Source organism: Harpegnathos saltator, unplaced genomic scaffold (assembly GCF_003227715.2).
Source record: "Harpegnathos saltator strain DR-91 unplaced genomic scaffold, Hsal_v8.6 scaffold115, whole genome shotgun sequence".
NCBI lineage: Eukaryota > Metazoa > Arthropoda > Insecta > Hymenoptera > Formicidae > Harpegnathos > Harpegnathos saltator.
The window spans coordinates 1,241,894-1,264,735 of NW_020229890.1; the positions used below are offsets into that span (position 1 = coordinate 1,241,894).

At 38.9% G+C, this 22,842-nt stretch overlaps 8 protein-coding genes across 9 annotated transcripts; all 8 read right to left on the bottom strand.

Moving 5' to 3' along the window:
- Window positions 1–77: 77 nt before the first annotated feature.
- On the bottom strand, window positions 78–3,684 carry LOC105188309 (odorant receptor 43a). Its single transcript, XM_011149701.3, has 5 exons — window positions 2,554–3,684; window positions 2,234–2,333; window positions 2,007–2,117; window positions 1,684–1,839; window positions 78–254 (listed from the first exon to the last, which is right to left on the bottom strand). Exons 1-5 carry the CDS (start codon window positions 3,354–3,356, stop codon window positions 204–206), a joined length of 1,221 nt encoding a protein of 406 aa, XP_011148003.1. The 5' UTR covers window positions 3,357–3,684; the 3' UTR covers window positions 78–203.
- A 224-nt stretch (window positions 3,685–3,908) lies between these two features.
- Window positions 3,909–6,560, bottom strand: LOC105188310 (odorant receptor 4). The gene is made up of 5 exons (XM_011149702.3): window positions 5,116–6,560; window positions 4,925–5,024; window positions 4,667–4,777; window positions 4,200–4,355; window positions 3,909–4,032 (listed from the first exon to the last, which is right to left on the bottom strand). Exons 1-5 carry the CDS (start codon window positions 5,931–5,933, stop codon window positions 3,979–3,981), a joined length of 1,239 nt encoding a protein of 412 aa, XP_011148004.1. The 5' UTR covers window positions 5,934–6,560; the 3' UTR covers window positions 3,909–3,978.
- Window positions 6,561–6,594: 34 nt separating this feature from the next.
- Window positions 6,595–8,662, bottom strand: LOC105188311 (odorant receptor 4-like). The gene is made up of 5 exons (XM_019843651.2): window positions 7,729–8,662; window positions 7,545–7,644; window positions 7,246–7,356; window positions 6,865–7,020; window positions 6,595–6,715 (listed from the first exon to the last, which is right to left on the bottom strand). Exons 1-5 carry the CDS (start codon window positions 8,580–8,582, stop codon window positions 6,662–6,664), a joined length of 1,275 nt encoding a protein of 424 aa, XP_019699210.1. The 5' UTR covers window positions 8,583–8,662; the 3' UTR covers window positions 6,595–6,661.
- A 366-nt stretch (window positions 8,663–9,028) lies between these two features.
- On the bottom strand, window positions 9,029–11,552 carry LOC105188312 (uncharacterized). The gene is made up of 5 exons (XM_019843653.2): window positions 10,281–11,552; window positions 9,854–9,953; window positions 9,624–9,734; window positions 9,338–9,493; window positions 9,029–9,258 (listed from the first exon to the last, which is right to left on the bottom strand). Exons 1-5 carry the CDS (start codon window positions 11,090–11,092, stop codon window positions 9,205–9,207), a joined length of 1,233 nt encoding a protein of 410 aa, XP_019699212.1. The 5' UTR covers window positions 11,093–11,552; the 3' UTR covers window positions 9,029–9,204.
- A 21-nt stretch (window positions 11,553–11,573) lies between these two features.
- Window positions 11,574–14,636, bottom strand: LOC105188313 (odorant receptor 4-like). Its single transcript, XM_019843659.2, has 5 exons — window positions 13,335–14,636; window positions 12,881–12,980; window positions 12,578–12,688; window positions 12,256–12,411; window positions 11,574–11,750 (listed from the first exon to the last, which is right to left on the bottom strand). Exons 1-5 carry the CDS (start codon window positions 14,150–14,152, stop codon window positions 11,697–11,699), a joined length of 1,239 nt encoding a protein of 412 aa, XP_019699218.1. The 5' UTR covers window positions 14,153–14,636; the 3' UTR covers window positions 11,574–11,696.
- A 59-nt stretch (window positions 14,637–14,695) lies between these two features.
- LOC105188314 (odorant receptor 82a-like) lies at window positions 14,696–17,638 on the bottom strand. 2 transcript variants are annotated; one of them, XM_011149706.3, is made up of 5 exons: window positions 15,988–17,638; window positions 15,655–15,754; window positions 15,461–15,571; window positions 14,974–15,129; window positions 14,696–14,772 (listed from the first exon to the last, which is right to left on the bottom strand). In XM_011149706.3, the coding sequence occupies exons 1-5, from the start codon at window positions 16,791–16,793 to the stop codon at window positions 14,719–14,721; spliced, it is 1,227 nt and encodes a 408-aa protein (XP_011148008.2). In that variant the 5' UTR covers window positions 16,794–17,638; the 3' UTR covers window positions 14,696–14,718. The 2 variants fall into 2 exon arrangements, with proteins under 2 accessions (XP_011148008.2, XP_019699216.1); XM_019843657.2 differs by lacking the exon at window positions 14,696–14,772 and having other exon boundaries at window positions 14,872–15,129.
- Window positions 17,639–17,795: 157 nt separating this feature from the next.
- On the bottom strand, window positions 17,796–20,268 carry LOC105188315 (odorant receptor 82a-like). The gene is made up of 5 exons (XM_011149707.2): window positions 19,116–20,268; window positions 18,775–18,874; window positions 18,483–18,593; window positions 18,143–18,298; window positions 17,796–17,872 (listed from the first exon to the last, which is right to left on the bottom strand). The coding sequence occupies exons 1-5, from the start codon at window positions 19,916–19,918 to the stop codon at window positions 17,819–17,821; spliced, it is 1,224 nt and encodes a 407-aa protein (XP_011148009.2). The 5' UTR covers window positions 19,919–20,268; the 3' UTR covers window positions 17,796–17,818.
- An 85-nt stretch (window positions 20,269–20,353) lies between these two features.
- On the bottom strand, window positions 20,354–22,698 carry LOC105188317 (odorant receptor 82a-like). The gene is made up of 5 exons (XM_011149708.3): window positions 21,662–22,698; window positions 21,312–21,411; window positions 20,999–21,109; window positions 20,608–20,763; window positions 20,354–20,455 (listed from the first exon to the last, which is right to left on the bottom strand). The coding sequence occupies exons 1-5, from the start codon at window positions 22,459–22,461 to the stop codon at window positions 20,402–20,404; spliced, it is 1,221 nt and encodes a 406-aa protein (XP_011148010.2). The 5' UTR covers window positions 22,462–22,698; the 3' UTR covers window positions 20,354–20,401.
- Window positions 22,699–22,842: the final 144 nt, after the last annotated feature.

The window sequence follows — 22,842 nt, forward strand, 5'->3', positions numbered from 1 at the left end:
TAATACTTTTTTATTCTTATCTTTTAATTCTGAATTTTATTATTAATTTTTGATAGGTATACGTACCATTTGTGCATTAAATAATTTATTCAGCACATGCACTATTATAGTATCAATAAACTCTTACTTTTATCATAAATAATTTTCTCATCGTATAATAATCTGAGTTATTACGCATTCTTTCATTGATACTTTTGCATCTATCAAACGGCAGTTCGAAGCAAGTTCAAATACGCGACCGATGTTTTTAGAACCTATAAAACGCGACGTGAAAAATATTATTGCATTAATAATTGAACGTGTCGGCTGAATATTTAAGTTGACTGCACTTAATGATTTGCTCTACGAAATGTGTTATGCTTTTGTCCGGAATATATTGGGTGAGTGCAAAAGTTCGTGCGGAGTTTCAATAGATGGAGTTATAAGCGTCGTAAAGTGTTGTCATTAATACTTCCATCTACATATTATATAACGTTGGAAAGGTGACGTCTTCAGCTGTTATTAAAAAAAAAATCATTTGTTTTCATACAAACTGCTTCGAGAAATATCACTTTAAAAATGAGTATCGATAAGGTGCATTTACGGCATGTTATGCTTTACGAGTTTCGGAAGGGAATAAACGTTGCCGCAGCCGTAAAAAACATTCAGGATGTTTATCAGGATGAAGCACCAGCTAAACGAACTGTGGAAAAATGGTTTGCTAAATTTCGGCGCGGAGAATTTAACCTTGAAGACGAGCCACGCTCTGGTCGACCTTCTGACATTGATGACGATGTTTTGCGTACTTTAGTGCTCAATAATCCGCGAATTTCAACAGAAGAAGTTGCTACAGCACTAAACGTTGACCGATCAACCGCTTTTCGGCGTTTAAAAAAGATGGGATTCGATTTGAAGCTCGATATATGGGTGCCCCATTTGCTGACCGAGAAGAACAAAATCAAGCGAATTTCTGCAGCCGTTTCTTTACTCGGGCGGCTCAATAACGAGTCGTTTTTGGATCGACTAGTGACGGGCGATGAGAAATGGGTCCTCTACAACAATGTTCAGCGCAAACGGACATGGAAACAATCAGGTGAGCATGGTGACGCAATGCCAAAGGCCAGTTTGCACCCGATGAAGGTGATGCTCTCTGTTTGGTGGGATTGCAAGGCATAATCTATTTCGAGCTTCTCCCCGCTGGCGAAACGATTGATTCGGACAAGTACTGTCGCCAATTAACCAATCTGAATCGAGAAATAAAAGAGAAACGTCCGATTTTGTCAAATCGCAAGGGAGTCGTCTTTCATCACGACAACGCCAGACCACACGTTTCGAAAAAGACGCTGCGCAAACTGAAGAGCCTGAAATGGGATGTCTTAACGCATCCACCGTATTCTCCTGATATCGCACCATCTGACTATCACTTGTTCCGGTCATTGCAAAATTATTTAAATGGAAAAAACTTTGACTCTTTGAAGGCCTTAAAAAACGGCGTCTCTTCGTTCTTCGAATCTAAACCGCGCAGTTTTTATGATCGAGGCATCCGTATGCTGCCAGAACGTTGGGAAAAGATTATAGAAAACGATGGAAAATATATCATTGATTGAATAAAGATTTTTGTTTGCCTAATCACTGTGTGACTTTTACTCACAAACTCCGCACGAACTTTTGCACTCACCCAATAAAAATAGATTCTGTACTTACGTTACCGAAATTAGCGAAAGAGAGACTTATCATTCTTCCAGCGGTAATATGCACCGGGTGACGAGACATTGTGATCATTAACATAAGATCGAGAGCGGCTTTACCTGGCAAATTGTACCACTCGATCATGTACGATGTATGCCCGATTTTGGTGCACTACATATTTATCAATTTCACATATTTACAAGCTAAACGTATCGATATTGCATACGCTATTCTTACAGATATTCGTTCGGAATTGAGATTCGACGGAAAGTAAGACTTGAGTACTTATCATAATTAATTGAATATATCTCGACACGTAAAACTTAAAATGTAAGCACCTGTTCCGTCAGCAGCTCACCGATGTAACAGAACACAAAAATGTTGAAGATAAAGGAAATTAACAGAAAGAAATACGTGAAGATTGCTATACGGTCGCTGTTATTCCACTCCTGTGAATATTAAGTAATATCGGTTTACATACACTGTTTCTGAGGAAACACACATCACGCAGACGGCATGGCAGGATTTCGTACTATTGTTCGGAATGTATACAATATTTCGTTACCGTGATCAGTGAATATTCTACCAGACACATTATTAACGTCGTTCCCACCAACTCAACCAGACATATCTCACGCAGAGTGTCCTCGATGTTGGCTGAAAATCTGCAAAATCTTAGCCTAGTTTCTATCAAATTTAATGGACTACAAACGAGCTTGACTTTCGACTTCTCATCGTCTCGAAATGTCCCGAACGGATTATATCGAGTGTCTTATTAATATTTCCGACAAGTTGCACGACATATCCCCGTGCAGACCTTTTAGCCCAAACATACGAGTAATTCCCCTCGCAGCAAACTGCAACAGGTAGCAGCGAGATACTCACCTCAACGCTCGCACGTGATGTTGCACGATAATTGCCATGCACCGGTCAAACTTCATGCGACTGCATTGTTCGTTACCCTTCATGAGGTTCTCCATACGATCTATCACGATGTCGATCTGGCCACAGGCGTGAGCCACGAACATGGCCGCCAAGCAGCATACCGACGTGGTAATGTTGAACATGACGACGCCGGTGAAACATTGCAGGCAGAAGGCGAAAACGTAAACCGGCATGAATTCCAGATTGAAGAGAATGTCGAAGCCGAGGTAAGCCATCGGTCGGACGGTAATGTTCAGCTCGCTCTCGGGTGTCTGCGACAGGAACGGCATCACCGTATTGTAGGACAAGCCGCCGCAGTACATGAACATTATGCAGAACTTGGAGAGTACATGGCCCTTCGCTGCTTCCCTTATCATGATCTCCCGATGATAACCCTGCTGAACCATGCGCCAGTCGGCGCTGAGGACTTGGACACATCCACGGATACTCTTGTGACGTATCACTAGGAAGAGATACTTCAGCATGGAAAAGAACACGTAGCCCAGTGGGCCCAGCATCTTCATCTTTTCGCTCATGATACTCTGATCCGAGAAGGTGTACATGCTCGTGAGTACCAGAAGTAAAGCGAGCACAGTCCAGCACAGTGCAAACGCGAACGTCGCTAGGATCTTCTCGATTTTCGTGGTATTTGGATACACTAACGGCCAAATACCGATTATTCGCAGCAACCATCGGTTCCACATCAACGTGTCTACCACGTCTTTCTCGTGATTCACATTGGGCCGTATTGAGACCTTGGACATGTTATTATGTACAAGGTGCGTGAACGACTGAGCGTATTTTATCGATTACGATGACGCTGGAAAACTTGCGCATGTAACTGGCGCAGGTATTTTAGACAGTAGGTAGGAAGAAGAGAAGGGCTGCACTTGAAAAATCAATCTAGTAGGAGAATCTATGGTATTGCTTACGAAGGTGATTATCGTGCTATCAGATGGCAGTGATAGAGTTGAGGCGTATTCTGAAATATTTTACGATTCGTCAATGCGAAATAAAAGGTGATATGTGACGAGTACGTGAAAAATAACAAAAATGTTCCGACTTATATCATGAGAGATACGTAAATATTTGTCATTTAGATAATGAATGCATAATCGACTATGTGAGATATATTATGCATATTAAATAAGATAGTAAATATGTTCTATTCGTGACATGTACATTTGATTATACTTGGCATGAAGATGTTATCAAAATGTTATCAAAAATATTAAGTATATAAATTATAGTGCAAATATTATTTTATCGATGATATATACGTTATTTTATTAATTTTTATACAGTATCTATTGCAATAAAAATATATATATGGCGAATTTCTCAGATTATAAATGCTATATATATCTTTTTTCTAATCTAAAAATCCTATTCTGTAACGGTCCGTAGTAAATTTAAATATACTACGGATGATTTAAGTACCTGCGAAAACGATAAAAGTTTCGTAAAATTATACAAGAAATAATAACATTTAATAAAAAGATGTAAAAGCATGCTTTTTTTAAATAATATTAATATAGTCTCAGAAAAGAAGGAAATTGATTTCTTGTTGGACAGTTATTTCAGTATCGACAATATAAGAAACTCACAACTCCGAAAGTATTTATGGATAAATCGACGAACTTGCCAGCTGTAAGTTTGGGCGGGTAATGCGACATCGCGATGATCATTACAAGATCGACAGCTTTATTTCCGGATAAGTCATACCAGTTGACTTCATACGCGGCTGAACCAATTTTGCTACACTGATGAAAATGCGGAAAGTTAAACAGTACATATCGATATTATTTGTAATACTAAACAAAATCAAAATCGCGCCATATTTACATTTACCCACACGTGAGCAAGCAATGTTGTCATTTGTGCGCACGAAATCTTTTGATATAAATAAATATAATACATTTAAAAATGTATTCTACATATATATGTGAATATATTTATTCACGTTTTTATATATCGCGGCGTTAGAATTTTTAGTATTGTAATATTAAAATAGACCGGCAAAAGCGATGTGATAAAAATCTGTGACGAGCTTGTTTATTCTGGTGAAGAATACCTGTTCCACGAGGAGCTCGCCGATATAACAAAATATCAGAATGTTGAACGTGAAGGATATCAACAGAATGAAATATGTCAAGATCGCTACGGCGTCGCTGTTTTCCCACTCCTGAGAAGGCAAGGAACGATGTGACAGTCTTGAGGTCGGAGAATGCGGATTTAGCAGGTGAAAGGAATTTTATAAAAATTTATACAATTGTCCGGAAGATTATCGCGCATGTTAACATGACGTTAACGATTACCATACTTCCTTTACCGTCATGCAATAATACTCGAGCAAGCATATGGTCAAGGTAGAAGTCACCAATTCCATTAAACATATTTCACGCAACACTTCCTCCACGTTGGTCGAAAATCTAGAAACATGTCATTTACCCGCGGCGGGGCCTGACGATCTAGAACCGTCGTCATCTATTAGTATCACTCTTCTCATTCTTTTCCACTCACCTCAGCAATCGCACATGATGCTTCGCTATTATGCCTAATCGGCTGTCCACGGTGGTACCTTTGTTCCTGTCCCCTTCAACCAGGTCGTCCAACAGCGTCATCAGTATCTGCACCTGCCCGCACGCGTGTGTGACAAAAATCGCGGCTAAGCTGCACGCCGCTGTGGTGATGTTGTACGTAATTAGCGCGAACAGACAATGAATGCAAAACACGATCTCGTAAGCGGGACTGGCTTCGGGATCGAAGAATATGTCATAGCCAGGATAGGTGAGCGGTCTGCTGATGAAGCTGCCGTTGACCTTTCTTCTGGAAGATAACGGCAAGATCGTGTGGTAAGACAATCCGCCGGTGTAGAGGAAAAGCGCGCACAGTGTGGTGAGTCTGCGACCCGTTAACGCGTTCTTCAGCATGATCCTGCGATGATCCTCGTCCCGCACCGCCCGCCAGTCATCCTCCACATGATGAATGCACTTGCCTAAAGATGCGGAACGCGCTCCGAGATAGCAATACTTGATCGTGGAGGTCAGGCAGAAGCCGACCGGGCCGAAGAGCTTGACTTTCACGTTGATGTCCTTCTCGCGGAGCAGAGTGTGCATGCCGGACGGTATCAGAACGAAGCACAGGGCTGAGAGGCACGCGACGATCAAGATCACCGAGGTGAGCTTGTCGTAGTGCGAGAAGTGACCGTAGATCAAATGCCAGATGCCGATCGGCTTCAGGACCCATCGGCACAGCTGCATTGTATAGTGTATGTCGTTCTCGTGATGTACATTGTGGATCTGCCGTGTTTCTCCTAAATGTTGGAATCGATTGTGCATGCTGTCGCTCGCGAGGTGCAATGTCGACTGGAACACGTGACCGTCCTCCCGACGATGTTCGTGAGTGCGACGCAAGCGCAGGGAATAAGGGATTCCAGGGTCGCGTGCGTACGCGTTTCATGTCTTTGTCTTCATAATGACTATCAAGTACTCAGTCATGCGTACACGACGATTGACTTTCCCCTAGTCATTACTCGCCCGAGGGTTCAGTCAATGACGTGCGAAGGGATCTGAAGTTCACGATCAGTTCCAACATAGTTGCAAGGATATACTGCATAACGCTGATGTGTTTCTGAGGTGCGTATTATCGAAATTAAGCGATTTTTTCAGATAGTCAGTCTGATCATTTTCATAGGATGTCAATATGAGGAGATATCATATTGATATCTTACCAAATTCCATGATACATTATCATGTCTCATAATATGATGGCAAATTTTCCACTTCATTGCAATATTGTAGATTATAATTGTGAGAAGATATTTATTCCTTTTCTCGTCAGGTTTGACTAAATTGCAACGGTACTTTAATTTATATTAGTTTCTAAAATTTCGGTTAATTTATCAATATTCTTTTTACATATTTTACAACTGGTGAAATAACAGACGTTTGACCAACGATATGTGTTATATTATTAATAATACAATTTATACTGTATGTTTGTTGAGATAAAAATATATCTATTGCAACCTGTTGCTTTTAGGAACTACAATAAAAATAAAGGATTTCTATTCCGTAACTGTTCGGAGTAAATTTAAATATACTAAGGACGTTCTAAGTACCTGAAAGTGACGCAAGTTGTAGAAACATGAATTGTATAAAACGCAAGATATTAAAAAGATGAAGGAATAAGTGAGGATAAATATATTACACATACAGAAATAATTAAGATGTTAATGACAATATCTCAAATTATCTCAATAGTACTTACGGTGCTGAAAGTATTGAAGGATAAATCGCAAAACTTGCCAGCTGTAAGTCTCGGCGGATAGTGTGATATCATGATGATCATTGTAAGATCAAGAGCTTTATATCCAGATAAATCGTACCAATTAACGTTGTACGCGGCAGAACCAATTTTGCGGAACTAATAAAAATGTATATTAGCATGATATTACTTGATAGGCACTAGTATTCATTGTAAAGCGTAAAAATTATGCTGAAATTTCATAATATACTTATAACAATTGTTGAATATGCAAAAATAAAATTCATTATCTTTTATTATAATAATGAGAAAAATAATTCTGCTATAATTGAAGGCAAATTAACAAGAGAGTTATTTTACAATTAGAGGTGCTATATAAAATACCTCTTCAACCAGAAGTTCGCTGATGTAACAAAATATCAGCAGATTGAAAGCGAAGGATACCAATAAAATGAAATAAGTAACAATGCCAATAGCGTCGCTTTTTTTCCATTCCTGAGGAAACAAATATCTGACTAAACATTTACTCGTGTAATTTATCCATCTTAAACAAAGGGAAAACTTTTACCATCATAACTATTGCATAATTTAATAAAACGGAAGATTATACAACGAAGAGTACGTCAAAAAAGTCCTCTCAGTTCTTCAAGCAAAATTTTAATATCACCGTGTATTTGCCTTACCATCATAAAATAATACTCGAGCAAGCATATAATCAAGGTAGCTGCCACCAATTCTATCAAGCATATTTCACGCAACACTTCCTCCACATCGGCTGCAAATCTAAAAACGCTTCAAGTCTATCGACGGCGAAATCTAGAGAGCGCGAAATCGTCTTTGTCCTCTTTCCGCCCCTTTTCATCTCACCTCAGCACTCGCATATGATGCTTTGCTATCACTCTCAAACGTTTCCCCACGGTGCTACTCCCCTCGATTTTCTTTCCATCGACCAGATCGTCCAACAACGTCATCAATATCTGTACCTGTCCGCACGCGTGACTCGCGAAGATCGCAGCCAAACTGCACGTCGCCGTCGTGATGGTGTATTGGATAAGACAGGACAGGCAATGCATACCGAATACAATCTCGTAAACAGGACTAGCCTGAACATTGAAATACCGGTCGTATCCAGGATACACCAGCGATCTGATGGTGAGGTTCTCGTTAATCTTGATTTTCGCAGATAACGGCATGATCGTGTGGTAGGACAATCCGCCGCTGAAAAGCAAAATCACGCACAGTATGGCGAGCCTGCGGCCCACCATCGCGTTCTTCAGCATCACCTTACGATGATCCGCTTGCCGAATGACTTGCCAATCGTCTTCAACCTGCTCAATGCACCTGCCGATCGCCGTGCCGCGCACACCGAGGAGGAAGTACTTGATCGTGCAACTCAGGCAAAAGCCGACCGGACCGTACAACTTGACCCTCATGTAAATGTCCTTCTCATAAAGCAGAACGTAAGGCCCGGAAGGAACCAGCACGAAGCACAACACAGAGACGCACGTGAAGACCAGCGTGCTTGAGAATAGCTTCTCGCTTGGTGACGAGCGGCTGTATACAAAATGCCAGATGCCGATCGGTTTCAGGATCCAATGACATATCTGCATAGCGTAACGAATGTCGTGCTCGTAATGCACATTGTGCACCTGAATCCTTCCTGAAAGTCGCGATCGATCGTGCATGCTATCGTTCGCGGGGTGTGACGCCGACTGAAGCATACGGACGACGCAGGTGCATCTCTATATCCGTGAAGCGACGCAAGCGCGGGGAAATAATGATTTCGTGATCGCGTGCATGTGCGTCTCACATCCGTCATGTGCAGCAAAGTCCGAGGGACTTTATGTTGCAAGCACGCACGCGAAGGGTTCTTCCCTTTTCGCAGTCATCGCACGTCCGAGGGTTCGATGATGTGGGACAGTGCGTAGGGACCCGCGAAGCCTTCACGTGAAGTCCTGGCATAGTTGCATGGATATTACACGCAGCTCCGGCATTTATCGATGTGCGTAATACAGCGGTCTGCACAACGGTTGCTATTCGACGGTAATTACGTTGGACGTAACCGTAGAATGTTTCACGTAACGTTTTATGATACACACACATGCACAGAGAATTTTGGAGATTTTATACACTGTCTAAATTTAATCAGATCTCAACCTCGAATAAATCTCGAAAGAAGAAATTTATTTCTCAAATTTATGTTAGCATACATCGAGAATTATTCACGTAACATGGTCAACAGCAAGTGAATAGTACGGTAGCGTATATTTAACTATAATTAAGAGTACGTTGCTTTAGTACTAATGTTGTTATGATACACTCGAGAATGAGGAGGCTGTCATATCAGTTATTAAAAGTACGAAGTAAATTCAAATAAGCCACGGATGCTTTGACGACCTGAAACGGTTGATCTCTCTCGCGTTTATTTCCCTTATGACGAGTGATGAACATTTCATTGATCGATTTCTGTACTCACGCTGCAGAAACTGGCCAAGGACAAGTCCATGAATTTGCCAGCTGTAAGTTTGATCGTGGCATTGGACATGGACATCACTAATGTCAAACCCAGGGCTCCTTTGCCCGGCAACCGGTACCAGTCTATCATGTAAGCCTTTATTCCGATCTGTATGCACTGTTAAAAAAATGCGGATAATGTTCTACGTAAATATATCACGACATTTTTATCTTGAGCCTTTTAATTTGAGGATAAACTCTCGTAAATTAAGTTCGCTACATGAATATAGGATGTAGAGTTTAAGTACCTGCTCGGCCAAAAGTTCTCCGATATAACAAAGGATGAATATATTAAACGTGAAAGATATGAGTAGCGAACAGTAGGTCATTGTTCCTAAAGTTTCGCGATGTTCCCATTCCTGGAGGGCTAACATGAAAACGTCATAAGCGTGAAATCGTTGCAAGATTTTACGGTATTTTCGATAGATCACTTGATTAGCGAACAGACAATTGCTCGAAGGTCGATTATGTTTCGTACCGTCATCATGTTGAATCCTAGGAAACATATGTTGAGCGTGCATCCGACTACATCCACGAGGCAAATCTCGTTTAAAAGTTCTTCAGTACGAGTGATAAAACTATAAGCCACGTGATGAAAATGAGAAAACGAACGAGAATATTTCCTCTCAAATATTTTGCGTAAGATAAAATAAATTATAATAAATAATATGTTAAAATCTTAACGATATATAACGAAAGTCGTTTCCAACGTATCATGAGTTATAACAGTTCAACATTTTTTTAAGTTTATCAACAACAATATCGAGATTCTGATATCTCATATTCTTCCCCTTCATCGTGAACAAATCAATTTTTCCATTTTCCAACGTACTACGTTTATTCGCGCACATATACGTTAAATAAAAGGTTCTGTCAATGGAAAAGAAATTAATGTATAACTTCACCTGAGTATTCTAATGTGACACCTCACGATGTCGCCGAGTCTCTCTTCAGATGTGCTGCTAGCGCTCTTCCTCTTCTTGCCATCTGCAAGGTCCTCCATCTTCAGCATGAGAATCTGGAACTGCCCGCAAGCGTGCATGACAAACACTGCAGCCAGACTGCAAACGCCGATGGTGTTCGTATAAATGACATAACCAGCTAAAGCTTGCATGAACTGCACGACCTCGAAGAACGGACTATCCCGCGGATCAAAGAGGCGGCGATAGACCGGAAACGCGTGCAATCTCACTGTCTCGTTGTTGATGATATCCGTTCTCTTGGCGAAGAGCGGCATCAGCGTGGTATAGAACAAACCGCCGGAATACATGAAGAGCGCGCTGACGACGGACAACCACCTGCCGAATCGGGCGCTGTCGAACATGATCTCCCTGTCTTTCTCGTGGCTCAATTCGACGCAACTCCAGTCCAAGTGTACATGACGAATGCACTCGCCGATGTCCTTGTTGCGGGCGATAAGAATGTAATGTTTCACCGCGGCCATCAGGAAAAAACTGAGCGGCCCGATCATCCGGATCTTGCTATCGAGATCGGTGTCCACCAGGATCGTGCAGAGCGTGCATGGGAGCAGCAGGAAACCTATCAGGAAGCAACTGTTTATTATCAGGATCACACAGCTGATCCTCTCCGCCGTGGTCTCGCAGAGAGACAGGGGCCACGTGCCGATCGGTTTGAGGAACCAACGGTTCAGCTGGAAGCTATAGTTCCAACCGTCCGTTGTGGACTCAATAGACCTCGACTTCGAACGATCAAGCATGATAATGACTAAATCGCAACGACACACGCCTGTGACTGAGCGTGTTCACCGACGATGGTCTGATAGTCGTCCAGTGCGCGCATGTGCGTCTTTCGCCTACCTCTGAATAATCGTAGGTGAACATAATTGATTCCTCCTCACCCTTCCTATCTGGTCGTTTCATTGTTGGTGATATGTCAGTGAATTATGATTCCTGGAACACCATTGCGTAATATGTGCGAGTGATCTTGAGGAGATACAGGGTAAGGAAGTGTATTCGTCAGGAAGGGTCACAGTGCTATTTTATGCTTTTCACCATCGAGGGGGAATATGTAATGTATTCGGCTCTACATTTCTTGCTTTGTATTGTCTCTGCTTCACATCGAGCATGCGATAGTCTGGTTATATAGTCTCGCTTGCTACCTTTTCATTATTTTTCACAGTACACATTGACGTGGATTAGAGGCAGCGAAAATGCGGCGTAAAAGAGAGTGAGTATAAGATCAATTACTTTACGAGAGAAAGGGGAATATTAGTAATCATAATTACGTGCTATGTATAAAAAGTACGTATAGTAACGACATTTAATTTATTTCAAATCTACATGCGCAATAAATATAACAATCTATGAAATCACTTGTCGTAGCATGTTCAAATACGCCACCGACGCTTTCAGTACCTGTAAACAAGACTTGCATTATATCTTCGATAATTTCGATTTTAAATAAATCTCAGTTTTTAAAAAAAATTTGTGTTTATTGCCATGGCATGTAACATGTGACAATTTAATTTCTTTAACCGTTTCAGCGTTATGAATCCATATGTGAGATGTGTTTGGAAAATCGCTTACCTTGTGTTATTAATTACATAGTAATTAATAATTAATAATTAATTGCATATTATATTCAGATATTCAGATATATTCAGATATTCGCGCTTGATTATTAGTATAGCGTATACTAAGTCTAGCACTAGCTTTTACTAAATAATTATAATTGAATAATTATTTGCAGAACATTTATTAATTTTAATAATTATCTAGCGTATGGCACGTACGCGTCATTAGAAGTTTAAGCGCTGGAAGGATTAACGAACACTTCTTCAGAATACTTCAGTGATCTACCTTAAATCTTAATAATACTATGCTATGTCTTATTACTAGATGGACTATGGACAGGACTTACATTTCCAAATGTATACAAAGACAACTCGATCATTTTACCGGCATTAAGATTGACATTGAAATTGCATCTCAAATTTATCAAAAGAAGACCGAGAGCAGTCTTCGGAGGTAGACGATACCACTCCGTCATGTAAGTCGCCAAACCAACACGTTTGTACTATTACAAGAATTAATATAACACTTCTGCTAGCACCGATGTTTAACTAATATTAATAATTATTATGCACTAAATTTACATAATGACACTATTTATGAGTTCTTTCATTTCGCCGCGTTATTTTGATAAAATTATTCAAAGCGCGCTGATAGAAATTTCACGTTACCTGTTCGCTGAGAATTTCGGCAATGTAGCAAATTATAAAAATATTCAACGTAAAAGATAAGGCTATTACGCAATATGTTAGAATGCTTTCTGTTTCATCTTGATTCCATGCCTGAAAATTTCAGACATAACTCACGGTCGTATCGCCGCAATTCTATCGTTTGCGCGTAGCAAGTACTCATTTAGTGCTGTCATTTTGTTTCTATATAATTATTTCGAACATTTATATTAATTAATAGATCGTCGAGTAACTTATTAACGCATAATTAAGTTTTTAAAAAATCTTTAATTCTGTTTCACATACCGTGATAGAGCTGTATCCAAGGATACACAATGTTAGCGAACCTCCTACTAATTCCACGAGACATGTCAAATAAATTGCTTCTTCTATATAAGATACAAAACTGTAAAAGTATACATGCAATATGTTGTGATCACTGAGAATAAGCAGAAAAGAAAGTTATTTGTCTGTGTAATATATGGGGAGTATTTCATCGCTGCATGCGATAAAATAATCAAGTAATCGACACATGTGTCGATTTATATTTTATTATAACGTCAATATCATCTTTAGAAGCTACATATATTTGTATTATAACGTAACAAATAAAGTATAAGAATAATAAAATTTTATTTAAATATTCCGACGACGGAATTAAATTGTCGGAAATATGATATATTCAGAATTATGGAAATTTCAATGATTACCACGATCGCAGAATAATTAAAACAGAAAGATAAATTTTGTCTTTTTTTACCTGATTACCCGTAAATGATGTTCAACGATGAAGCCCAGTTTTCGCTGCACGATCTTGTCGTCTACGATATCGCTATCGTGCACAATGTCGTCCAACCACAACGTCAGGATCTTCAACTGCCCACATGCGTGCATCACGAAAATCGCCATTAGACCGCAGTTAACACTGGTGACACCGCTCACAATGAAGGACGACACGAAATGCATAATCGACACAATTTCATACGCCGGGCTGAAGCGCGCATCCAGGATTTTGCTATAAAAAGGGTAAGGCAGCTCGCGAAGCGAGACATTCACGTTATCCACTTCTATGATATATTCCTTTAAACACCTACTAACATTATAAGACTGTACAGAGCTATGCATGAAAGCGGCGATGAAAATCGCCATAAAGCGGCCGATCTTGCCGTCCCTCAGCATCACCTCGTGATCTTTATTGCTTCTTACAGTATTCCAGTCTAGTTCTATACAATGTACACAGTTACGTATGTCGTCGACATGCAACACCAGGCAGGTGTACTTTAAGAGCGCCATGAGGAAGGTTATGAAGGGACCGATGTTTGCCATCATCGAGTTCACATCTTCATGTTCCTCGACGAAGACATCTAGACCAATGCTCAGCACTGTGATAAATAACAGAGAGAAACACGTGAGTCTTGACAATTCCGAAAAGACTCGGTCAACTATTGAGGCATTGCTTGAACGAGGCCAGAGACATATCGATTTTAACAACCAACGTATTAGCCGAATATTACGGTCCTTATCAGCTAGGTATATGTTGACCATGAGAGGCTCGCGATTATCCACGAGATCGCCCATCGTCGCTCATTGAAGATGAGCTGGTCACTGGACGGTCATTTCATTGGTAGCCTTTGATACGTAATGATCGGAAAAGCGCTTGCGCCGAGGTTGCATGCTTTACAATGTTGAGAGTGGCTTGTCCGCCTATTGTGGCAACAGGTAGAAGTGGCGTATAATCAATACTTGAGGCTAAAGTTTCGTACGTTCAGCATTATAGTTTCGCGAGCACGCAAATTTACAGAGATCGCGTCTATTGTGTGATTCGTGTGATTATGAGACGACACGGTAAAATAGTTATTATTTTTGTCAACGAAATATCAACTTTCGTTCTTATCAAGATTCGTTCTTATCGACGTGACGTTCAATCATGTTCATTATCTTGCATTATATTACTTGTTTAAAAGGCTTTAAAGGTGTAAATTTTGTGCTACTTTCGAGTGCATTACCTCTGTTTCGATATTTTGTGCATTATGCAGTCGATCTATTTTCAACATGAGTTAAATATTATGTATTATTGAATTATTTTATTGCTAGATATTTTTGTTGTTTACAATTATTTAATTGATAAATAATTATAAATTTTCTTACGTAATAAAAGTACGAAGTATATTCAAATATGCCAGTGCAGATTTAATTACCTGAAACAGTTATTGGTAACATACGCTTTGTCATAATAAAAAAATAAGTTTATCTAGATGAACTTAAGATAGAAATTATTTAACAATATTTTTCTCGGAACATGTTTAGCATATGTGCTCTTACATATCTAATGTATAAAATGTCATCTGTGCAAACTCCAAATTTGACAAATCAATAAACATGTTCTTCCAAATACTTACATCACCGAAAGTAGAGAGAGAGAGCTCAATCATTTTTCCACCCGTGATTTTGACTATGATACTAGATCTCAAAATTATCAGAACAAGACCGACAGCTGTGTTTCCAGGTAAAACATACCAATCTGTCATGTAGGCGGTTTCGCCGACTTGGCCGCACTGTTAGAGGCCGTTTTATAAACCTATTATAATCTGAGTTCGAAAGTCATTGTCTTTTGCGGCTGACTTTTTCACCTAGATGCCTGTTGATGATCGCGAGTAACGAAAACCCAGTCTGTTACTCTCGAGACCTGATCGCCAGCGGGCGTGTTAACGGAAAAATTAGCCGTAAGAGACTGTAACTTTCGAAATTGACTGTAATTAAATTGCACAGCGGTAAAGTCATGTGTGTCAATATGAAATTAATACGATAAATTAATCATTGATGAATGGTACAGTCAATCGCGAGGTAAAACCTGTGGCATTTCTTCAACGCGCGTTACGTGGTTACCTGCTCGGAAAGAATTTCTCCGATGTAACAAAATATAAAGATGTTGAAAGTGACCGAAACCAATATTATACAATACGTCACTATATTTTGTTTGTCGCCTTGATTCCATTCCTAAAATGAGTTACAGATTCGTGCGAGCGACAGATTAAGCGAATGATTAAATAACGGTGTGATTATTGTATGCGCGCGCGTACCATAATACAGTAATAGCCCAAGAGACACATTTGTAACGAACACCCTACTATTTCCACGAGACAAGTGATATTCGTAATTTTCTCTAGGCGAGACACAAGACTACAAACATATTTATAAACATAATCGCTCCATAAATAGCTTTATATTAAAATATTCAGACACAATATTTCAACGGCACATCGAATTAATTCCAATTAGTGGGAGAGTAGTGCCAACATATTTTATTAAAAATAATACTTAGAGCATATCACTATGTGAAAAGTTACTTTGGTTCAAATGTACATGCGTTACAATACCGAAATCCACTCTTAACACGTTTATTCGGGTCTTACCTCAGTACTCTCAAATGATAATTCACAATAACAGCGAACTTCTGTTTCATGGAGTTTTTTTTCTCGTTCTCCTTATCCGTCAGATTGACCAAGAAGGACATGAGAATCTTCAGTTGACCACAGGCGTGCATGACGAAAACAGCGGTGAGACTGCATGTGGCTATACCCACAGAGTTCACCACAAACGTAGACAGACACTGCATCGCAAACACCAACTCATACGCCGGACTCATCGTGGTATCCACGATTTTGTCGTAGAACGCGAAGGGTAGCGCGTGCACCGACGTGTTATCTTTCGCAACGGAGTCCTCCCTCGTCAGTACCCTGAAAATGCTGTAGGAGAAGACGCCGCTGTGCATAAATGTGGCAGAGAAGAACGCGATAAAGCGACCGATCCTGGCGTTCTTCAGCATCACTTCTCGATCCACGGTCTTCGTCACGATCTTCCAATCGGTCTCAACGTGCTCGATGCACCGTCGTATGTCGCCGACGTGCGCCAGCAACGAGCAGTACTTGAGACTCGCCAACATCCAGTTGCTGAGGGGTCCAAACTCACGCACTTTCGTCTCCATATCCGTGGTCTCGTCCAAGAAGATGGCCAACGCGCACGGCACCATGGTACCGACGATCAAAAAGACGCACGTTATCAGCAAAATGTCCGATAAGATTCTTTCCTTGATCGACGAGTCCGCCACGGGCCAGACACTTATCGGCTTCAGCAACCAACGAATCGGCTGTATACTATACTCGTTGTCCTCCATATAGCTCAGCGCGATCCAAGATCGCTCTCTCGAAACGCTCTTCATGTTTGTTTCGCAAATGCGCGGGCACGATTGAGAACAGTCGCGTGGGGGCTATTCGAGACTCATGCGAGCTGATAGTCAACGCGTGCGCGTTGTATACCGAGTAGACTTTTGTACACGATGCACAACCGGCTGTTGAGCGATCGATATGTACAGTGGCAGTGATTTGACATCGTGGTGAGTTCATCGTAGCGAGATAATGAGAGCAACAGTTAAATGTCACCTCACCATGCAATGCATTTTTTTTCCTTTCTTACTTTCTACTGCGCCGAGGTTTCGCGCACAATTATATCATTCAAACTTACTAGTCGCTATGGATTTTTTGGTTCGGATATAACCGTAACTTTCCTGGAAGACTTGATATTCCTGCTTTAAACGCTTCCATGATTCACTCAACATACTGTCAGGACAAACGAAACGGAGCAATGACCCGTATTTATATCGACCGATTCCGGAAGAAAAGGTGAAACTTTGTTCTAATCAATACAGGAATAAAGCTGGCCGTTATACCGAAATAATCAACTGTCTCATAGAGGAGGGTACTTGCAACAAATATAAACGGCTCCTTATGTAACTGCTTTCAGGTTTGCAATTAGATTATTATCTGTTACATAATGATGGTCATGCTATCGATACTATAGTCGCAATCTTCAATGACCTAGCTATGACGAAAAGGAATTTGCACGGAGCTGCATGAATAACGCGCTCATCGCGGCTGAACTTGGCATGCTGCAGCATCAGCTAGAGATCATTATTCTTTCATACGAGTCTTCGGACTCGAGGCATTAAACGGTAAAATTAATATTATTAATAAAAAGATAAGAGGTAATATTTTGTGAGTTGCTTAAACATTGATCATGAACTTCAGGATGATTAAAATTGCATTACGTGATCTTCCGAAACTAATTTTGACTGCGAACAGATTAGATATATTGCCAAAGAAATTAATTGCATTTCTAATTATATTTCTACTATATCTTGAAAATATATAAAATATATCGCTTATTTATTATCTATTTTATTACATTTCACATAGACATTGCTTGCAATACATTCATATAAGCTAATGAAGTTTTAATTACCTGGAACAACAAAGTAAATTATTTCTACATGCGATTTGAAGAGATATATAAAAAAATAGATTTTTAAATATCGACTAATTCAGTAAGACAAATAAAATAATTAATCGCATTAATTGAATAAAGTAAAATTAAATGGTCGGTTTTAGACATAGGATTCCTAAAGTTTTCAATTTTATAATATAAATTATTAATTTTTTATTATTAATTTTTGACAGTTTATTCAAAGTATCTTAATATAAAATTGTTATAATGACGATCTATAAAACTTACATCCCCGAACGTGGCGATAGACAAATTAAATAATTTCCCCGCTGTTATCTTGATTGCATTATTCGACCGCACAATTATTAATATAAAACTACGTGCAGTTTTGTAGTCCAATTCGTACCAATTGGTCATATATGCCATTTGACCGACGTTTTTACACTAATAAATTAGTTACAAATATTTTCAAATTCACTATGAACATCAGAGCAATAATAATAGGACAAAAATATTAAAAGATATATAAGTCTGATCACAAAAATATTCGGTTAAAAAATATATTATATTTTCTAACGACTATTTTGTATAAATAACGAGAAACACCGTTCTGATCTCGAAATATTACCTGTTCGGTGACAATCTCGCCAATGTAACAAAATATAAAAATATTAAAAGCCATTGATATATATACCATAATGTACGACATTATTTTCGCTGTATTAAGTATACTCCAGTTCTATAAGATTGAAACTTAAATTTATCATCATATGAGAAGAATGCTCAATGATATTTTCGTAATTGATTTTATGATTAAATAAATTTCTCTATGTATATATAGTATAAAAATAGGTAATTTTCATTTATATTCATGTAATATTATCATGTAATATTTTTTTTTTTTCAGATAATTAGCGTACCGTAACAAAATAATATCCGATTAAACACATATTTAGCGTGCATCCAGTCAGTTCCACGAAACAGGCTTTATATATAATACTCTCCATACGTGCTATAAAACTGAAACATATCTATCTAGTTTTAATGTGTTTGGTGGAGACGGTGCGTTTTTTTACAACCATGCTACTTGCACAAAGATTTATTGAATAAATGCACTTTTTAGTATCAAATTATCCCTTAACAATTCTCGAAAAATACTTCATTTATCGTGTGTGTGTGTGGGGTATAATAAGGATATCTAATTATCTTTAAATAATGAAGTTAATATAAGGAGTGCAATGGAAGTTCCGCAGTTAAATACCACAAGACTCTCAAGTGATGTCTGACGATATTGCCTATTCTTCGTTTAGTTAAGTGCTTTCCCTTCGCGTGATCCTCGACAAGTTGATTAAACCACGTGTGTAACATGTTCAACTGGCCGCAGGCATGCATGGCGAACACAATGGCGAGACTACAAATACACACTGTGGAGGAATTTGTTATATAGCTCGACATGAATTGCATTAACAGCATAATTTTATTCGCTGGGTTGAATCTCGCGTCGATGAGCTTGCGATACGCTGGACACGACAACGGATGTATCGTGATGGTCTCGTTTTTGATAACAATATTTACGGTTTTAATGGTTCCGACTATATTAAAGAAAAGTGCGCTGCCCTGCATGAACATAGCACAGACTCCGGCCATATAGCGGCTCATTTTGGCGTGTTTTATCATTATCTCGTAGTTTTGAATATTCTCTGTGACACGCCAGTCCTCTTCCATGTGTTTTATGCATTCGTGAATGGCTTTGCCGCGTGTAAGTAGAATCCAATAATTCAAGGTGCCCATTATTCGGTGAAACAACGGACCGAGGGGCCTCAGTTTCGTTTGAATGCCCTTCGCTTCGAAGAACACGTATAACAGACACGGTATTGTAATTACTGCCACCATAAACAACCACATGGGAACAAGTATTATCGAGGAGAGTCTCTCTATTATGCTGGATGTGCGTGTTTGTGGCCAAGCGCCGATCGATATAAGGAACCATCGACTCAATTGTAAACTGTAGTCGTTGCGTGTTTTTGAATTAGCATTACTCGGTGCATGTTTGAAGTTTGACATGATACCTTCATGGAGGTGCGCGGAGCACTGCCATGACGGTCAATACATTTGCCAGAATTGAATGTCCGGCGCAGCGCTTGCGCCAACACTCGGAGAAGTTTTGTGGACGGTAATGTTTATGTAATTACCTTGGAAGAGATAGAGCGTATATATATCGAATCAATATTCGTTTGTCGGAAGAAATTCAAATTGCCGATAATTTTAGAAGACATCGTGTTGTTGCGAGGGGCTATGGAAATTGGTACGTCAAAGTGATATAATATGCTTAAAATTAATAATTTTTGTAGTGGTTTTCCTCCTTGGAATATTTTTTGTGATATTTCCTCTATATGTAGAACTAATGTAGAGAAACCAGAGATACCGATTTCAAAATATTATTTTAAATATTTATCGAATTTTTTGAAAAAAAAATATATATATATATATTCATCCGTTTTATACAAAATATATATTTTGTACACATGTTAACTTAGATATTATGTTTCATATTGTCATCGTTCGCAATATATTCAAATATGCTAAAGAAGTCTTAAATACCTGAAACAATAAAGTTACCTGAAAAATTACCGCATGGAACAAAAAGTACCGCGGAGACTTTTATTGTTTATATTTAACCGTTGTTTTTTTAGTTTCCTTTCTATAGTACCTCAATGTGCAAATCTTGAGATACTTTACATGTGTATACTTACGTCGCCGAAAGTTGCAATAGACAATTGAATTAATTTTCCTGCAGTTATTTTGATCACGTTGCTCGAACGTGCGATTATCAAGACGAGATCACGTGCACTTTTGTGATGTAGGTTGTACCAATTAGTCATATATGCCATTTGACCGACATGCTTACACTGATAAATTAATACGAATATTTTTGAATTTTCCAAGTTTATGTGAATATTTGTTAATCAGTTTGAGAATATTGAAAGACTTGAAATTTAGCAACAAATATACGGCTTTAAAAAATGATATGCGTATATAAAAAAACTTTATCACATTTTAGCATCTTTATATAATGACTTATATTTTACAATAAAATTGGACAAGTAAATTACGAGGAATGTTGTTCCGATTTCGTGATGATACCTTTTCAGTGAGAATCTCGCCGATGTAGCAAAATATAAAAATATTGAAAGTAATGGATACATATACAATAATGTAAGATGATATTTGTGCTGCATCAAATATACCCCAATTCTGAAAGTAATTGAAAGATATGTTTCTTTATTACTTAAAAAAATAAATTTACCTACTTTTATCTGTTAATAATCTATTCGATATCTACTCTCTCCAATATCTCGTTTATGATTCAATATTACATATATTTCATAATAGTTAAATAGGTTGAGTAATACGTAAGATAAAAAAATATTCATCTTTTTATAAAATTTTAACATACCATGAGGATATAATACCCAAGTAAACATAAAATTACGGTACATCCCGTTAGTTGTGCGAGACAGGCTTTATGCATAATATTCTCCACACGTGCTATAAAACTAAAATATACATACAAAAGTTTCATATGGAGGACTTCTCCTCAAAATATTTACCTCTTGATTTATTAGACATGTTTATATTTTCGTATCGATGACGATAGATAATGACACTTTTAATTATTCAAAAAAAGAGGCACTAATATGTCACCAAAGTAACAAGAATTTTCGTGCTATTTTCAAATAATTTTGTTCATAATAAAGTCTGATTTCATCCAAAGTACATTTAAACATCCAGTTTCCAAATATATACCTCAATATTCTGAGATGATGCTCTACGATGTCGATTATTCTCTGTTCGGCTACATGATTTTCTTCTTTCCGATTCTTAGTGAGTTCATCTAATCGCATGTACAGTATGTTTAACTGGCCAGAAGCGTGTATCGCGAAGACAGCGGCTAAGCTGCAGATACCAGCTGTTGAGGAACTTACAATGAACGTCGACAGAATCTGTATGATCAGCACGATCTCGTTTACAGGGCTGAATCTCGTATCGATGATTTTGCTATACGCTGGACACGTCATTGGATGCATTGTGATAGTCTCATTGCCGACAATTATGGTTGCAGTTTTCGCCGCTTTGGCTATACCATAAAGAAACGTACCACCCTGCATAATAATTCCACAAATCAAGGCGATAAGTTGACCGAATTTGGCGTGCTGCAGCATCACTTCACGATCACTGGCTTTTTGTGCCGATCTCCAATCCATCTCTATGTGCTCTATACAATCGCGAATGTTACCGCTATGTTGGAGTAGCATCCAGTAACTCATCAAGCCCATGTATCTGTTAAGCAGTGGAGCTACGGCGCCCACTTTTGATCGGATGCTCTCCTTCTCGAAAAATAAATATAACGTACACGGTATCACTATAAAACATACTACCACCCAGCAAACGAGAATCTGTATTAACACTACGACTTTCTCGGCAGCGCTCGACGTGCTTGCTAGCGGCCAAGCGCCTATTGGTTTGAGATACCATCGATTCAGTTTAAGACTGTAATCGTGGTCACTTTTGGATTTGACGTTTTTTAACACTATTGTATTTGTCATGATCGCTTTGCGAAAGCGTTCGATGCACTGCCGCGATGGGCAGTACTGACATACGCGACTGGAGCAGGACGGTACATACGGCAATATGGTTCTGTTCGAATGAGCGCCTGCGCCAACTTCAAAAGTTTCATGAACGCTTGCAACTTACAATCCTGAGGGAAATATATATATACCTCGATCAATAGTTGTTTGTGTTCGAGTTCACATTCCGAGAAAATATCGCGTGCTATAAACGTAAATTTGTGGACATAATGTAAAATATATTTCAATCCGTTAACTATTATTTCTCAAATTACTTTATCATTTTTCAAATTCCTTGTCATGTTCATTAAACGTACCGCGCAATATTTTGAGGATTATTTGAGATTTGAGGAAGATATC

Coding starts and splice junctions, on each gene's coding strand:
- LOC105188312 (XM_019843653.2), bottom strand. CDS start 11,092: ATGCTTGATCGTTCGAAGTCGAGGTCTATTGAGTCCACAACGGACGGT. Junction 9,954..10,280: donor TGTCACATTAGAATACTCAG/GTGAAGTTATAC, acceptor CGTGGCTTATAG/TTTTATCACTCGTACTGAAG. Junction 9,259..9,337: donor CCTTGGCCAGTTTCTGCAGC/GTGAGTACAGAA, acceptor CAACCGTTTCAG/GTCGTCAAAGCATCCGTGGC.
- LOC105188315 (XM_011149707.2), bottom strand. CDS start 19,918: ATGTCAAACTTCAAACATGCACCGAGTAATGCTAATTCAAAAACACGC. Junction 18,594..18,774: donor TCGGATATTATTTTGTTACG/GTACGCTAATTA, acceptor TCAATCTTATAG/AACTGGAGTATACTTAATAC. Junction 18,299..18,482: donor GCGAGATTGTCACCGAACAG/GTAATATTTCGA, acceptor CTAATTTATTAG/TGTAAAAACGTCGGTCAAAT.
- LOC105188317 (XM_011149708.3), bottom strand. CDS start 22,461: ATGACAAATACAATAGTGTTAAAAAACGTCAAATCCAAAAGTGACCAC. Junction 21,412..21,661: donor CATCATCTCAGAATATTGAG/GTATATATTTGG, acceptor TGTATATTTTAG/TTTTATAGCACGTGTGGAGA. Junction 20,456..20,607: donor CTATTGCAACTTTCGGCGAC/GTAAGTATACAC, acceptor TTATTGTTTCAG/GTATTTAAGACTTCTTTAGC.
- LOC105188313 (XM_019843659.2), bottom strand. CDS start 14,152: ATGGGCGATCTCGTGGATAATCGCGAGCCTCTCATGGTCAACATATAC. Junction 12,981..13,334: donor CATCATTTACGGGTAATCAG/GTAAAAAAAGAC, acceptor ATACTTTTACAG/TTTTGTATCTTATATAGAAG. Junction 12,412..12,577: donor CCGAAATTCTCAGCGAACAG/GTAACGTGAAAT, acceptor TTCTTGTAATAG/TACAAACGTGTTGGTTTGGC.
- LOC105188311 (XM_019843651.2), bottom strand. CDS start 8,582: ATGCTTCAGTCGGCGTCACACCCCGCGAACGATAGCATGCACGATCGA. Junction 7,021..7,245: donor GCGAACTTCTGGTTGAAGAG/GTATTTTATATA, acceptor CATTTTTATTAG/TTCCGCAAAATTGGTTCTGC. Junction 6,716..6,864: donor CCTTCAATACTTTCAGCACC/GTAAGTACTATT, acceptor CGTCACTTTCAG/GTACTTAGAACGTCCTTAGT.
- LOC105188314 (XM_019843657.2), bottom strand. CDS start 16,793: ATGAAGAGCGTTTCGAGAGAGCGATCTTGGATCGCGCTGAGCTATATG. Junction 15,755..15,987: donor TATCATTTGAGAGTACTGAG/GTAAGACCCGAA, acceptor ATATGTTTGTAG/TCTTGTGTCTCGCCTAGAGA. Junction 15,130..15,460: donor GAGAAATTCTTTCCGAGCAG/GTAACCACGTAA, acceptor GGCCTCTAACAG/TGCGGCCAAGTCGGCGAAAC.
- LOC105188309 (XM_011149701.3), bottom strand. CDS start 3,356: ATGTCCAAGGTCTCAATACGGCCCAATGTGAATCACGAGAAAGACGTG. Junction 2,334..2,553: donor CATCACGTGCGAGCGTTGAG/GTGAGTATCTCG, acceptor AAGATTTTGCAG/ATTTTCAGCCAACATCGAGG. Junction 255..1,683: donor CTTTCGCTAATTTCGGTAAC/GTAAGTACAGAA, acceptor CGCGTTTTATAG/GTTCTAAAAACATCGGTCGC.
- LOC105188310 (XM_011149702.3), bottom strand. CDS start 5,933: ATGCACAATCGATTCCAACATTTAGGAGAAACACGGCAGATCCACAAT. Junction 5,025..5,115: donor CATCATGTGCGATTGCTGAG/GTGAGTGGAAAA, acceptor ACATGTTTCTAG/ATTTTCGACCAACGTGGAGG. Junction 4,356..4,666: donor GCGAGCTCCTCGTGGAACAG/GTATTCTTCACC, acceptor CATTTTCATCAG/TGTAGCAAAATTGGTTCAGC.